This window comes from Lithobates pipiens, unplaced genomic scaffold (genome assembly GCF_037356315.1).
Source record: "Lithobates pipiens isolate NorthernLeopardFrog02 unplaced genomic scaffold, aLitPip1_a1.2 Scaffold_16, whole genome shotgun sequence".
Classification (NCBI taxonomy): domain Eukaryota; kingdom Metazoa; phylum Chordata; class Amphibia; order Anura; family Ranidae; genus Lithobates; species Lithobates pipiens.
The window spans coordinates 147079022-147092802 of NW_027507748.1; the positions used below are offsets into that span (position 1 = coordinate 147079022).

Here is a 13781-nt window from a genome sequence, read left to right on the forward strand (position 1 = left end):
CTGTAGCCTGATCAAAACAAATATACTGTATTAGTGTTTTTGTAAAGCTTAATTTGTTGCAAACAGCTAAATACATAGATAAAATAGATATATGGGGGCAGTCTTACCTACAAAAGGATTTGTATGCCTGTCAGTCCAGGCCTGAGATTTACACAGCTATGCCACACAGTACAACTCTGTTTTACTGAACATGAGACTTGGTTCTTTCCTTTATGCAGTTATGCAGCACTTATGCCCCGTACACACAAGCGGATTGTCTGACAGAAAAAGTCAGATGGAAGCTTTTCATCGAATATTCCGATCATGTGTATGCCTCATCAAACTTTTTTTTTTTCGGAAATTCCGACGGACCTAGAAATAGAACATGTTTGAAATATTTCCAACGGAACCTATTCCTATAGAGAAAACTGCTTGCCTGTATGCTTTTCCGATGGACCAAAAACGACGCATGCTCTGAAGAAAGTACGAGACGGAAGCTATCCTTTTTCTAGTCCCAGCGTACATTTTGTACGTCACCATGTTCTTGATGATTGGACTTTGGTGTGATTGTGTGTCCGCAAGACAGTTTCAGTGGAATTCCGTCGGAACTCTGTCGAAAAAACCTTCAGAGTTTATTCCAACAGGAAAACCGGTCGTGTGTACAGGGCATTACAGATCTTGTTCCTCCCCCAGCTTGTGGCTGGACAGTGAAAAGAGAAGCATCCGACGGATGAGATAAATTCTGTCACTCTGCTCTCTCCCTGTTGGTGTGTTATTTGTTAGCACACGAGCACTGCTTTACATAAAGCTGCTTCTTTCTGCTGCTTCATGGGTTGATACTATGTAGAATTCAGGTACTTACAAGGCTTGTATCGGAAAAAAATACATTTAATGATGTAGTAATAAAATATTTATTTCTATTTGTGTTTTTTGCACACATATAGGTTCTGTAAGCAGAAACTCTGGAGAATAAAATGGTGGTAGATTCAATTTGTTTATGTCAGGCAATATCGCAAGGTTAACAGTTACAGAAAAAAAATCCAGCAAAGTTAATTTTAGGGCACAGATACGAAATATATCAACTGATTTTTTGTAAGGTAGAAAAGATGAGATTGCGTCGAGTTAATAATTACCCAACATGTCCAGCCCTAAAATTGCCTGCACCCGTGAAACAGCGACAAACTTTGGTACCCTACATTTCCAAAGACAAGGCTTTAAAAGTCATTGTTTTAGAGTTAACCACGAACAATGATCTTAGAAGTACTGCTCTCATTCTGGGATGTGCAGCAATATGCGCAGGTTGCTATTGGCTCCTGCTGTTTTTTTACATTGTTTACATTTGTATGTGCAATGAGGAGAGGGTTAAGTTCTTGGGTGTAAGTTGTAAGTGTAAGTTTTACACTTTTTTTTCACTAAACTTTATCCCATGAGCGCACCAACACAGTGGGGATTGCTTCCACCTAAGGGTTGGCTTGTCAGATTTACACACAAGCAGCCATTGTGTGAAAAAACCCCAGTCGCTGCCAACATAATGGCATAAGTTGGTGGCAAGAAAAAGGTTAAAATGTGTCTTGTGTATCTGTGTAAATTTCAGCCCTGAAAAAAAGAAAATAACACAAAAACATCAGCATGATGTAAATTGTTTTATGATTATGCAGTACACTTAGAACACACTCTTCCTATGTATAATTTGTGATTACATACAGTGCCTTGAAAAAGTATTCATGCCCCTTGAAATTTTCCACATTTTGTCATGTTACAACCAAAAACATAAATGTATTTTATTGGAATTTTATGTGATAGACCAACACAAAGTGGCACATAATTGTGAAGTGGAAGGAAAATGATAAATGATTTTCAAAACTTTTTTATAAATAAATATCTGAAAAGTGCGACAGGCATTTGTATTCAGCCCCCTTTACTCTGATACCCCTAACTAAAATCTAGTGGAACCAATTTACTTCAGATGTCACCTAACTAGTAAATGGAGCCAACCTGGGTGTAATTTAATCTCAGTATAAATACAGCTGTTCTGTGAAGGTTTGTTAGAGAACCTTAGTGAACAAACAGCACCATGAAGAACACACCAGTCAGGACAGGCATAAAGTTGTGGAGAAGTTTAAAGCAGGGTTAGGTTATAAAAAAAAATCCCAAGCTTTAAACATCCCACCAAGCACTGTTCAATCCATTACTTGAAAAGGGAAAGAGTATGGCTCAACTGCAAACCTACCAAGACATGGCCGTCCACCTAAACTGACATGCCGGGCAAGGAGAGCATTAATCAGAGAAATAGCCAAGAGGCCCATGGTAACTTTTGAGGAGCTGCAGAGATCCACAGCTCAGGTGGGAGAATCTGTCCACAGGGCAACTATTAGTCATGCACTCCACAAATCTGCCCTTTATGGAAGAGTGCCAAGAAGAAAGTCATAAGAAGTCCCATTTACAGTTTGCGAGATGCCATGTGGGGGAAACAGCAAACCTGTGGAAGAAGGTGCTCTGGTCAGATGCGACCAAAATTGAACTTTTTGGCCTAAAAGCAAAATGCTATGTGTGGTAGAAACCCAACACTGCACATCACCCTGAACACACCATTCCCACCGTGAAACATGGTGGTGGCAGCATCATGTTGTGGGGATGCTTTTCTTCAGCAGGGACAGGGAAGCTGGCCAGAGTTGATGGTAAGATGGATGGAGCCAAATACAGGGCAATCTTAGAGGAAAACCTGTTAAGAGTCTTAAAAAAAATGTGAGACTCCAGCAGGTCAACGACCCAAAACATACAGCCAGAGCTATGATGGAATGGTTTAGATCAAAGCATATCCATGTGTTAGAATGGCTCAGTGAAAGTCCAGACTTAAAACCAAATCCCATCTGTGGCAAGACTTGAAAATTGCTGTTCAAAGATGCTTTCCATCCAATCTGACAGAGCTTGAGCTATTTTGCAAAGAAGAATGGGCAAAAAAATTTCACTTTCTAGATGAGCAAAGCTGGTAGAGACATCCCCAAAAAGATGATTGTGATACGTCATCTCCGCTGTTTTTGAAGCACAGCTGGAACACACCACAGCGGTTCCAAGCACATGGATTTCTAAGCTGCAAGAGTGTGCTGTTTTTACCTGTTTTTTTTTTTTTTTTTAGTAAAACTGTGACATACTTCACTATGGAAGCCCTTTCTTTTTAATTTTACCCACTAACCATTGGACAACTCCCTTCAAATTGTTTTGTTCCTGGGAACGTGCTCAAACGATCTGGATTCACTTTGGTGTATGTTTCCTGGAGGTCGGTTAAACTTTGGGAGCAACATTGGGATCATGCACAACTCCTGCTGGATATATCCATATGTGCTTTATGACTACCTGTAATAGGGGTCATGGAAGTCTGGTGAGTAGGATGTGTGACAGGTGATGGTGGTGGAAGATATTTCAGTCAAATTTACCTACTGTCCAGCAGGGATTTGAAGATTGTGTACACTATCTGAAGAAGTTGATACATTGTTTGAATATTCACTATTTGCACTACTGAACTTATTTGTTTTTTAGACTTTTTATACAGATATTATTATATCATCACGTTGGTGCTCAGTTGAAATCACTTTTGCATGTTTGCACTTTATTAGGGAAGGAGCGCAGTTTAATCAATTTAGTATTGATTTTTACTTATCCCTAGAAAGACTTGCAGCTGTAATTGCAGTGAAAGGTGGTTCTACAAAGTATTGACTCGAGGGGGGCTGACTACAGATGCACGCTACACTTTTCACATATTTATTTGTAAAAAAAAATATTTATTTATCATTTTACTTTCACTTCACAATGATGTGTCACTTTGTGTTGGTCTGTCAAATAAAATCCCAATAAAATACATTTACGTTTTTGGTTGTAACATGATAAAATGTGGAAAATGTCAAGGGGTATGAATACTTTTTCAAGGCACTGTATATTGTGAGATTTAGCTTCAAACAGGTAGTTTTCCAAGCATAGCAGAATGTGTTTTAGGGCTTTTATTCATTCAAATAACATGCAGAGGTTGCTTAACCACATGGGTGTTGATTTAATAAAGGCAAATAGGCTGTTCATTTTGCAAGGGATTTTTGCTTAGTGAGTGAAGTGAACCTCTGCTGACTTCCATCATCAATCATGTGGAAGCAAAAATTGTATTTTTTCCCTTGTATGTGATGAGGTATTATTTGCAGAAGGAACTTTGACCATATTTACTAAGCTAAGTGAAAATCCCCTTGTAAAGCAAACAGCCTTTTTGTCTTTGGTCAATTAACCCAGTTGCATTGATTCCAATTTTGTATTGTATGTCACATGTAAGTGATTTATTCCCCCGTGTTCATCATTAACATGTTAATAAAAAAAAGAAACAAAATCCAAAAATGGCAAAACAACATAGGGACATGGATTTGATGGGTGCATTACATCTTGGTAATTGTTTGAGCATATGTTATTTTTTTCTGGTTTTCACTTATCAACCCTGATGGCCTTTAATATCATGGGTATTAAACTATAATGAATTCACTAGGTTAGTCTCAGCAAAATTCCATCAAAATCATAGGTTTCTACAGATTTGAGGAATCCTGTGGTTCTCAAACCCTTCTGTCACTGGAAAGCTGGTAAATGCATATATAAAAAGCTTCTTTTGGTTTAAAAACATATACATGATCCAGACAACGCAGTGAATGGTATTAACTGTCCTTCTCTTTTTTGATGTCTGCCCTGGGTAGCCATAAAATAATATTTTTCCATGTCTCCTCCAACCAGTCTGTTAAAAATATTAGGGAGGACATTGAGTGAGCAGGGAGATGGGGAATATATGAGAGCACAGCATCTTTAGCTTTCCTAGACAAGGAAGGTACTGCACATGTGCGCAATTTTTACCAGAAAAATGGTGGCTCCAGCTGGGTTCACACTGCCGTGTGGAGCGGCTCACAGCAGGGGTCTGGTTAGTCCCTGTTCACCGATTTAGGTCTGATTTTGGTCTGAAATTTTGGATGAATTCGGACCTGAAACAGGCCAGAAGACGCACAGGACTCCTGTGCAATTCACTGCGCAGCCACCCCAGAGCTGTGTGAACCAGCTCCATTGAGAGCCGGTCACAGTCTCCTGACATGCAAATTTGTTGCAGGGAAACCCGCATCCAATTCGCAAGAGTGTGAACCCAGCCTTAATGTGTATTATGGCACTCTACAATAACTGAATTTTTAAATTGAGAACAGGTGCTCATTGATTTGGTGTGTGGGTAGAATATATTTAAAGGAGACGTACAGCCAAAGCTCGTTTTGCTGTACTTCTCCTGTGTATCACAGGAGTACAGTTCGTTCTGCACTCCTGTGACCCTTTTTCAGCTGACAGTGGGCTGACCTCACAGAGCCGGTCCAGGCTCGGGCAATATTGTGACAATGAAGTCGGGATCCACCCACATGCCTGGACCGACACCTGGCTCAGCCTCTCAGTGAGCCACTTAGAGCCTAAGCCAGCCTCTCCTGCTCCCTCCACATCCCAGCTTCTCTGGTGTAATGTTCCCGTTCAAACTCCTCTAAACGATTCAGCAGGCATTGTTTGGGGTCTAGCTGGACTGACACCCAGAACACTGTGTTCAGGGTGTCAGTCACCCCTTTCCAGTATAAGTGTAGTTTGGGGCAGCGCCACAGCATATGTATCAGATCATCATGATCCCGCTTACATCTAGTGCATGTTGATGTGGGGAGGAGTCCCATATTGTGTAACCTATGAGGTGTGTAGTAGACTATCAGGAGGGTATATAGCTGCATCAGCCACTGAGTCACATTTAAGGAGCAAATGGTCACTGTTTGTAAGGCTTCCTCCCGTTGGTCCTCATCTAGTGGGCCTACGTCCACGTCCCATTTCATTTTTACTTTCAATGGGTGTTTTATAAGATACCGGTGAAGCAGTATACTGTAGCTTTGGGATACAAAACCCTTTGAGGTCTCTGCTGCTTTAAGCTGAGAGAACAGGGGTACTAAAGCCATATTCCATTCAAACGTTCTAGTCTGGGCTATAAAGGCATGTCTAAGTTGTATGTAGTAGAATTGCATAAATATTGGTAGTTTAACCCTTTCATGACTAAGCCTATTTTTGACATTTGGTGTTTGCAAGATAAAAATCCATATTTTTTGCTAGAAAATTACTTGGAACCCCCAAACATTATATATATTTTTTTTAGCAGAGACTCTAGAGAATAAAACGGCGATTGTTGCAATATTTTATGTCACGCGGTATTTGCGCAGCGGTGTTTTAAACGCAACTTTTTGGGAAAAGGGACACTTTCATGAATTAAAAAAAAAAGCAAAACAGTAAAATTTTTTGCATAATGTGAAAGATAATGTTACGCCGAGTAAATGGATACCAAACATGTCACACTTTATAATTGCACGCACTCGTGGAATGACGACAAACTACGGTACCTAAAAAATCTCAATAGGCGGTGATTTAAAAAAAAAATCCGTTTACCAGGTTAGAGTTACAGAGGAGGTCTAGAGCTAGAAGTATTGCTCTCGCTCTGATGATCAAGGCGATATCTCACATGTGTGATTTGAACACCGTTTACATATGTGGGCGCAACTTCCGTATGCGTTTTCTTTGCTTCGCAAGCTCGCGGGGACGACGGGCGCTTTAAAATTAATAAACAGTTTTTTTTAAAACAGTGTAAACATGTAAACATCCCTTGTGACAGTAATAGGTGGTGACAGGTACTCTTTATGGAGGGATCGGGGGTCTAAAAGACCCCCGATCCCTCCTTTACACTTCAAAGTATTCAGATCGCCGTTTTTGGCGATTCTGAATACTGCATATATTTTTAAATCCAGTGCCATTGACAGCCGAGTAAACGGGAAGTGATGTCATGACGTCGCTTCTGTGTTTACTATTAGGAGACTGGAATGAAGCCGCTTACGGCTTCATTCCAGTTCCTCCCCAGCCGCCGGAAGCATTGAATTCACCATCGGTGCTCCAGATTGAACGGGAGCCCTGACAAGAGCGGCGGGAGGGGGGGCGTCCCCTCCCGCTCCTCCGGCATTACAGCCGAGTGGCTTTTAGCCGCATCGGTTGTTATGGCTGGAAAGCCAATCGCCCGCTCTGAAAAACGGTACCGGGATGATGCCTGCAGGTGCGGGCATCATCCCAGTATAACCCCCGGAAGCCGAGTATGCACATCTGCGTATGCTCGGTGGCAAGGGGTTAAACGCCTCCCGCAAAGCTTCAAAGGTCAGTAGTTCTCCATTATGGATGATTTGTCTCAGATATATAATACCATATTTTTCCACCTAGCTCCATGCTGCAATTTGGCCAACTCAGGGTAGGAGTCATTTGACCAAATGGGACTAAACTCAGTGATGCAATGCACACCTTGAAGATATCTAGTTTTGTTCCATATTTCATTTTTCTTATTTTAAAAAAATGTAAACCAAACCTTTAACCCCTTGCCAACCAGCTCACACCGATATACGTTGGCAGAAGGGCACTACAGGCAGATTATCGTACCTGTACGTTGCCCTTTAAGAAGCGGTTTGCGGTGCACGGTGGCGTGTGCCTGCCGCGACCTCCGTGAGTGTGATCACGGGTCCCGCAGACTCAATGTCCACGGGGATACCCGCGATTGTCTCATGGAGAGGAAGAACTGGGAAATGTTTATGTAAACAAGCATTTCCCCGTTCTGCCTAGTGACACTGATCACTGTAGTCGGGAGCGCTGATCAGTGTCGTGTCACACACAGCCCCTCCCCCCACAGTTAGAATCACTCCCTAATACATATTTAACCCCTACAGCGCCACTAGTGGTTAACCCTTTCACTGCCAGTCACATTTACACAGTAATCAATGCATTTTTAATTGCACTGATCGCTGTAAAAACGTGAATGGTCCCAAAATCACACCAAAAGTGTCTGATCTGTCCGCCATAATGTCGCAGTCACAATAAAAATTGCTGATTGCCGCCATTACTAGTAAAAAAAAAATTCTTCATAAAAATGCCATAAAACTATCCCCTATTTTGTAGACGCTATAACTTTTGCGCAAAACCAATCAATAAACGCTTATTGCGATTTTTTATTTTTTTTAACACAAATGTGTAGAAGAATACGTATCGGCCTAAACTGAGGAATTATTTTTTTTTATATATATATATTTTATGGGAATATATATAGCAAATAGTAAAAAAAAAAAAAATTCAAAATTGTCGCTATTTTTTGTTTATTGCACAAAAAATAAAAACCGCAGAGGTGATGAAATACCACCAAAAGAAAGCTCTATTTGTGGGGAAAAAAGGACGTCAATTTTGTTTGGGAGCCACGTCGCGCCACCGTGCAATTGTCAGTTAAATCGACGCAGTGCCGAATTGCAAAAAGTGCTCTGGTCTTTGAGCAGCCAAATGGCTTAAGTGGTTACTGTCACTCTAAGCTTTAGCTTATTTTTAACAATCCCTGTTACTTGCTATTTTTAGCAGCCATGCATTTGACATACAGCAATAGGTGAATGTGCAACGAGGACTCAGGCCAGCACAGTATGATTTCCAATTAGTGTACATGTGCCTCAATGGCATAAATACATTTAGTAGTCATCTATATGGCTATGGCTTTTCAGTTGTTAGTTTATTGATGGGATAGGTATCTTTTCTAGAAAACAAGCTTATGGGAAAGATCCTTACATTTGGTTTTCAGGAGCATCTCTTGAAAGTATTATTACTATAAAGATTTTTTATAGTGCTAGTTTAGAAAGCACTTTACAGAATAAAGGGAGACAGTACAGTTGCGATACATTTGCAAAACAAGAGCATTGGGAGGTCCCCGCTGATGAGAGCTTACAATCTAAGGGGAATGGCAGGTGATATCAAACGTAGTAACTGGAAATTACTATCTTTAAATAATTATCTGCACAATCTATGCCCTAATTATTCCAAACTCCCAAAGAAAATATGCCAAAAAATAAACTGAACATACCCCTGAATGCTACTCACACTGATACGAGTTTCCCACACTTAGCAGAAATAAATATAAAACCAAGTGTAGCGCAACCTTCCTGTGTCTGTATCCCTTGTACAGCCATATATGTAAATACTGTATAGTAGCCTAAAAACATCACTGTGCTTTATATATATTACCAGAAAAAAATCAAAACTGGAAAACTACTTATTTGTACATGACGTGCTGAATTTTCTGATTTATGTGCTATATTAATCGTATACAATCGAAATAAGAAAAGCCCACAAGTTTGTGTCTGTAGTAAATAATAACTCCACTGTGTGCTCGTGTCTGTTCTTATGCAATGACTCCACATGAGTTCCACCACCTTTTTACCCAATGCTCTCACCTGAACAAATTGACCTATGGATTAAATAGAGCACCACATGCTTTCCCTTTAAGGGGTCTCGGCCATCTCCTTAGGGTATCTCCAGATTTACCATCAGGCCACCGACTTACTCCAGATTTAGGTATTAGGAACAGCGTTCCAAAACAATAACCGTCTGGCAGTTCCTCCACTCACAGAAATTGAAAAAAAACATCATCATGCTTTACTCCCTAAATTATGCACTTTATTAAATATGAAATAACTACCCTTATATAGATTGTGCATGTTAATGTCAGCACACAAACAATAGGATCACTTTAAATTGAAAATACATTGCCCCCTTAAGACCTCAGGTTCAGTATCACCTCAGAAAATCACTCTATACAGCTACTTCAAGATTTATGTGATGACATCACAGGCTCCGCCCCGACGTGTTTCGTCACTACACCATGTGGCTTCCATAAGGTAACAACTGTCACCCTTGGAAGTCGCATGGTATAGTGATGAAAACAATATGGCCAAAAGTAAATATTCAGTACTCAGTACTGATCAGGACATGTTTAATCTCGTAGTTGCAACCTCCATAGAACCTGTCCCCAACACTGCTACACTGCTTAGTCTCCTAGGTGCAAAAAATTTCCTCCATCAAAGCTGCAACATTCCTGGATCCTGTCCCCAATGCTGTGGCACACAATAACACACAAATTCTGGTTAGTATCAATGTCCATAAAGTTTTGAAATGAACTCTTTTCATTTGTTTACTATGTGGGGCTTCCTCTCAAAACGTTGTCCTTTACTGTCCCCCAGAAAAAGAAATCCATAGGTGTCAGGTCAGGGTAGTGAGGTGGACAGTCCATATTGCCACTTTACCCAATCCAGTGCTGTGGGAAGGTGGTGTCAAGGTAACTCTGTCCCAACAAAGCAAAATAAAGAGAGGCCCAATACACAATAGTGTATAATGTAAAAGTGATGTATACCTACTCTTGCCCCACCCGGTATATTTGTTTTTATATACAATAAAAATCAGTAAAGTTTAAAAGAAGAGAAAAGAATGAAATTAGGGCTAGTCAGGTTTAACGGGGTTAACTAGGACAGATTAAATAGGAAACATAAGTTTATGTTTATGTTTGTACTGATGGCATCTCTGATAGATAAATCAGAACCTTGCTTATCGAACTGACAGCAGGATCTATTGTCCGTAATTTTCCAACAACATGATCCAATCGTACTTTGTCCGATCGTTTGTAGAGAATTCCGATCGGACAAAGTGCCACGCATGCTCAGATAAAATTCCTAGACCAAAGCTATTGGCTACTAGCCTGAACGTAGTCCTGTCGTAACGAAATAACATCATCATGTTATGAACGTTCGAATGTTCAGACAACTTTGTCCGACCGTGTGTATGCAACACCAGTTTCGGACAAAATCCGACGGATTTTGTTGTCGGAATGTCCGACCGTGTGTACAAGGGCTAACACTGAAAACCAGGCAATCAAACGCCGCTGATCGCTCGGTTCTCAGGGCTCCCTTAGCAGAGGGATTGGTGACTGTCAGTCACTGCTGTCAGCTCTGCCCACCCCTCGTGGAGCGCTGGGTTGTGGAGGGGATGAGAGGGGTTGGCTCAGGCTCTTAGCAGCTTGCTGGCTCTATGATGTCAGTCGACTTCAGCCCGCTGTCTGCTGAAAACAGGTCACAGGAGTGCAGAATGAACTGCATTCCTGTGGTCCACAGCCAAACAAGTGAGAATGTTACACATTCATTGTTGAGATTTCAGTAAATGGGAATTCTGTAACAGTAAAATTCCAAATTGTCAAATTAGGAGTCATTCCTGTGTAAATGAAGGAACAAATTAGGGGTATTGAAGTTGTATTGAAGTTGACAGAAGGTATGTGCAAAGAGCGCCTAGCTGTCTGGGTACCTGGTCACTACATTTACAGCTGTGCTTTGTTATCCTTACAAGGCTTGACAATTTTCCTTTCTATTACTATAGATATGATCCATATAATAAAGTTTTCTCAAGGGAGTACTACGAACACAAGGCCATGTTGGAAAATCGAAGTCAAGCAATCAAGTCTGCAGTTGGTGCAAAAACATGGGGCCTCATTCTTGGTACTTTGGGACGTCAGGGTTCTCCTAAAATACTAGAGGTAAGGACAAAACCTGGCTTTCTTACAGTAATCAAGCAGCAAGCATGAAAATAATATATTCTCCAGCTTTTGATTGCAGTAGATTCACACCTGTGTCTTCCTCTTTAAGATGCTTTCGTTCTTTTTTTTTTTTTTTTTTTTTAATGCAGCTTCTCATTAATTGAAAATCGCTGGAGGATTTGACACTGAAGTATGTGATGATGACTGAAGTTAGAGAACAAGTGATTTCTTAAAATATTACTTGTAACCGCCTCATTGCCAAATAGCTGCGTAGAATCCAATCTGGTGGTTCTCAGGGTTGATCTAATGGTTAACACATTGCTGGAGGACATCTAGGACCAGCACATATCTGTGCCCCCCTTTGCTTGCTTTCTCTACCTGAACATAATCCTGTTGCATGAATTCACCTCCTCTCCTCCAGGGAGATACATTTTTAGTCCTTGTTAATCTCAGCGAGGATTTTTTTTTCTCCTCATTTACATATTTCTTTGCAAATAAGGAAGAGTGAGGTCACTGTTACCCTCCCATTTCTTAGTTCCTGAAGCAGATCATTAAAATGGACACATGCGCCCGTTTTAATTAAAGCTTGCATGACATGTAGGCCTGAGTCCAGAACTGGTGGTGGTTCTGCAGGATTCCACGCAGCAGAGAGAAGACAGTGTAGGCGCCTTGGTGCCATGCTGTGCATGTGAGTGGAACGCGTGTGTGTGAAGTGCGGGGAAGGATTGAGTGCCGTGCGAATGCTCCAATTAGCTCCGAGGGAGTTCCAAGTGTTTGAGTGCGGCACTGATAGTGAGAGGTGTAATTTGTGTGAAGGGTTGTGTGGTGTATTTTTATCAGTGTGTGTGTGCAGGAGCATGTGTTGGATCGCTGCTTGGGGCCTGCGTATATGGATTAGGTCTGTATATTTTAGCAGGGTCTTTTGTTATAACTCCCAGCAGCACCCCGTCGCGTTGCTGCTAATGAGTATTCCTCTGTCTACCCTGTGTAACGAGGACAGGTCTCATTAATCTATTGGCTGCAATTACAAAACCACAATTATTATTTGCACTTCTCATTAAATGAACTTGGAATGGTTATTGTTGGTTATTTATCCATTCACTCCCATCCCATGTGGAAAACAGAGGGCCGTAATTAACTTCCAGCATGGGAATAAAGGCAGGGGCTCAGACAGCAGCTCAAGCACGAGGGGTAGGTGACAGGGAATCATTGTGGAAGAAATAATTTGTCATCCTCACCCTGTCCCCACATCTCAGGTAGACATCAGATGCACATTTTCTAATAAAATGCCTTCTTGCCTCTCTTGTCAGATAACGTGATGTGTAATAAATAATGATGGTAAAAATCCATTAGCTGCTACCTGCCGGTGGTCTGTTCGCCACACTTTGATTCAGGCGGCGATCCCTTGGCAATATTAACACTGCCGGCTCAAGGGAACTGAAGTGACACTAACACAAAGGGGAACCAAGGTGAAAGTTTATCTGCTGCTGGCGTGAAGGGGAGGCTAAATAAAAAAAATTATGTTAAAATACATTTTCGCCGCCTGCATAAAATCAAATTATGTTGCGCTAAAGCAAGGCCAGACAAATGTGAATAGATTAATGGTGTGTCTGAGGTCACAGACCTGCTACAGTTTGCATGTTGTTGAATATAAATAAAGATTACCCTGCAAATAAGAGAGATTACTGGATTGTACAAACACCATAACAATGTGATTGCAATAGCTGCCCGTATTATTGTTGGGGACATTTTTAGCTTTTACAAATGATGACATACTGCAGTTATGGCAAACCTTGGCACCCCAGATGTTTTGGAACTACATTCCCCATGATGCTCATGCACACTGCAGTGTAGATGAGCATTATGGGAAATGTAGTTTCAAAACATCTGGGGTGCCAAGGTTCGCCATCGCTGACATACTGTATTAGTTGTTTACCATACAGTTCAAAGTGAGAAAGTCCATTCTGGTTACCTGTACCGTGTGATTATGTAATACGTTATAAATTCAGCAGGTTTTATGGTATCTCTGGGCATGTCAACAGCTATGTAAAGTATTTCTGTGTTATACAGCCTCTGTGTCTGTGGGACTATACATGGTGATGCTTAAAACCTGAAAGCATACATGATTCTTTCAGCTTGGTCCATCTAGGTTACAAGGAAAAAAAATACATCATACACTGTACACTGATCAGCACTAACATGAAGGTAATATAAAGTGAATAAAATTGATTATCTTGTGGAAATGGCATCTGAGAGTGGGTTTGATCTATTAGGCAGCAAGTGAACATCTTATCCTTGATGTTAATGTGTTGAAAAGTGGGCAAGTGTAGGACCCCATACACACTATTCGATTTTC

At 40.9% G+C, this 13781-nt stretch overlaps 1 protein-coding gene across 2 annotated transcripts in view; it reads left to right on the forward strand.

Moving 5' to 3' along the window:
- The window catches only part of DPH1 (diphthamide biosynthesis 1), a 467476-nt gene that overhangs the window by 400389 nt on the left and 53306 nt on the right, over positions 1-13781 (forward strand). For both annotated transcript variants that reach the window (XM_077480578.1, XM_077480579.1), the window contains exon 8: positions 11269-11425. In XM_077480578.1, coding sequence (XP_077336704.1) covers positions 11269-11425 — 157 coding nt within the window. The remainder of the gene's footprint in view (positions 1-11268; positions 11426-13781) is intronic.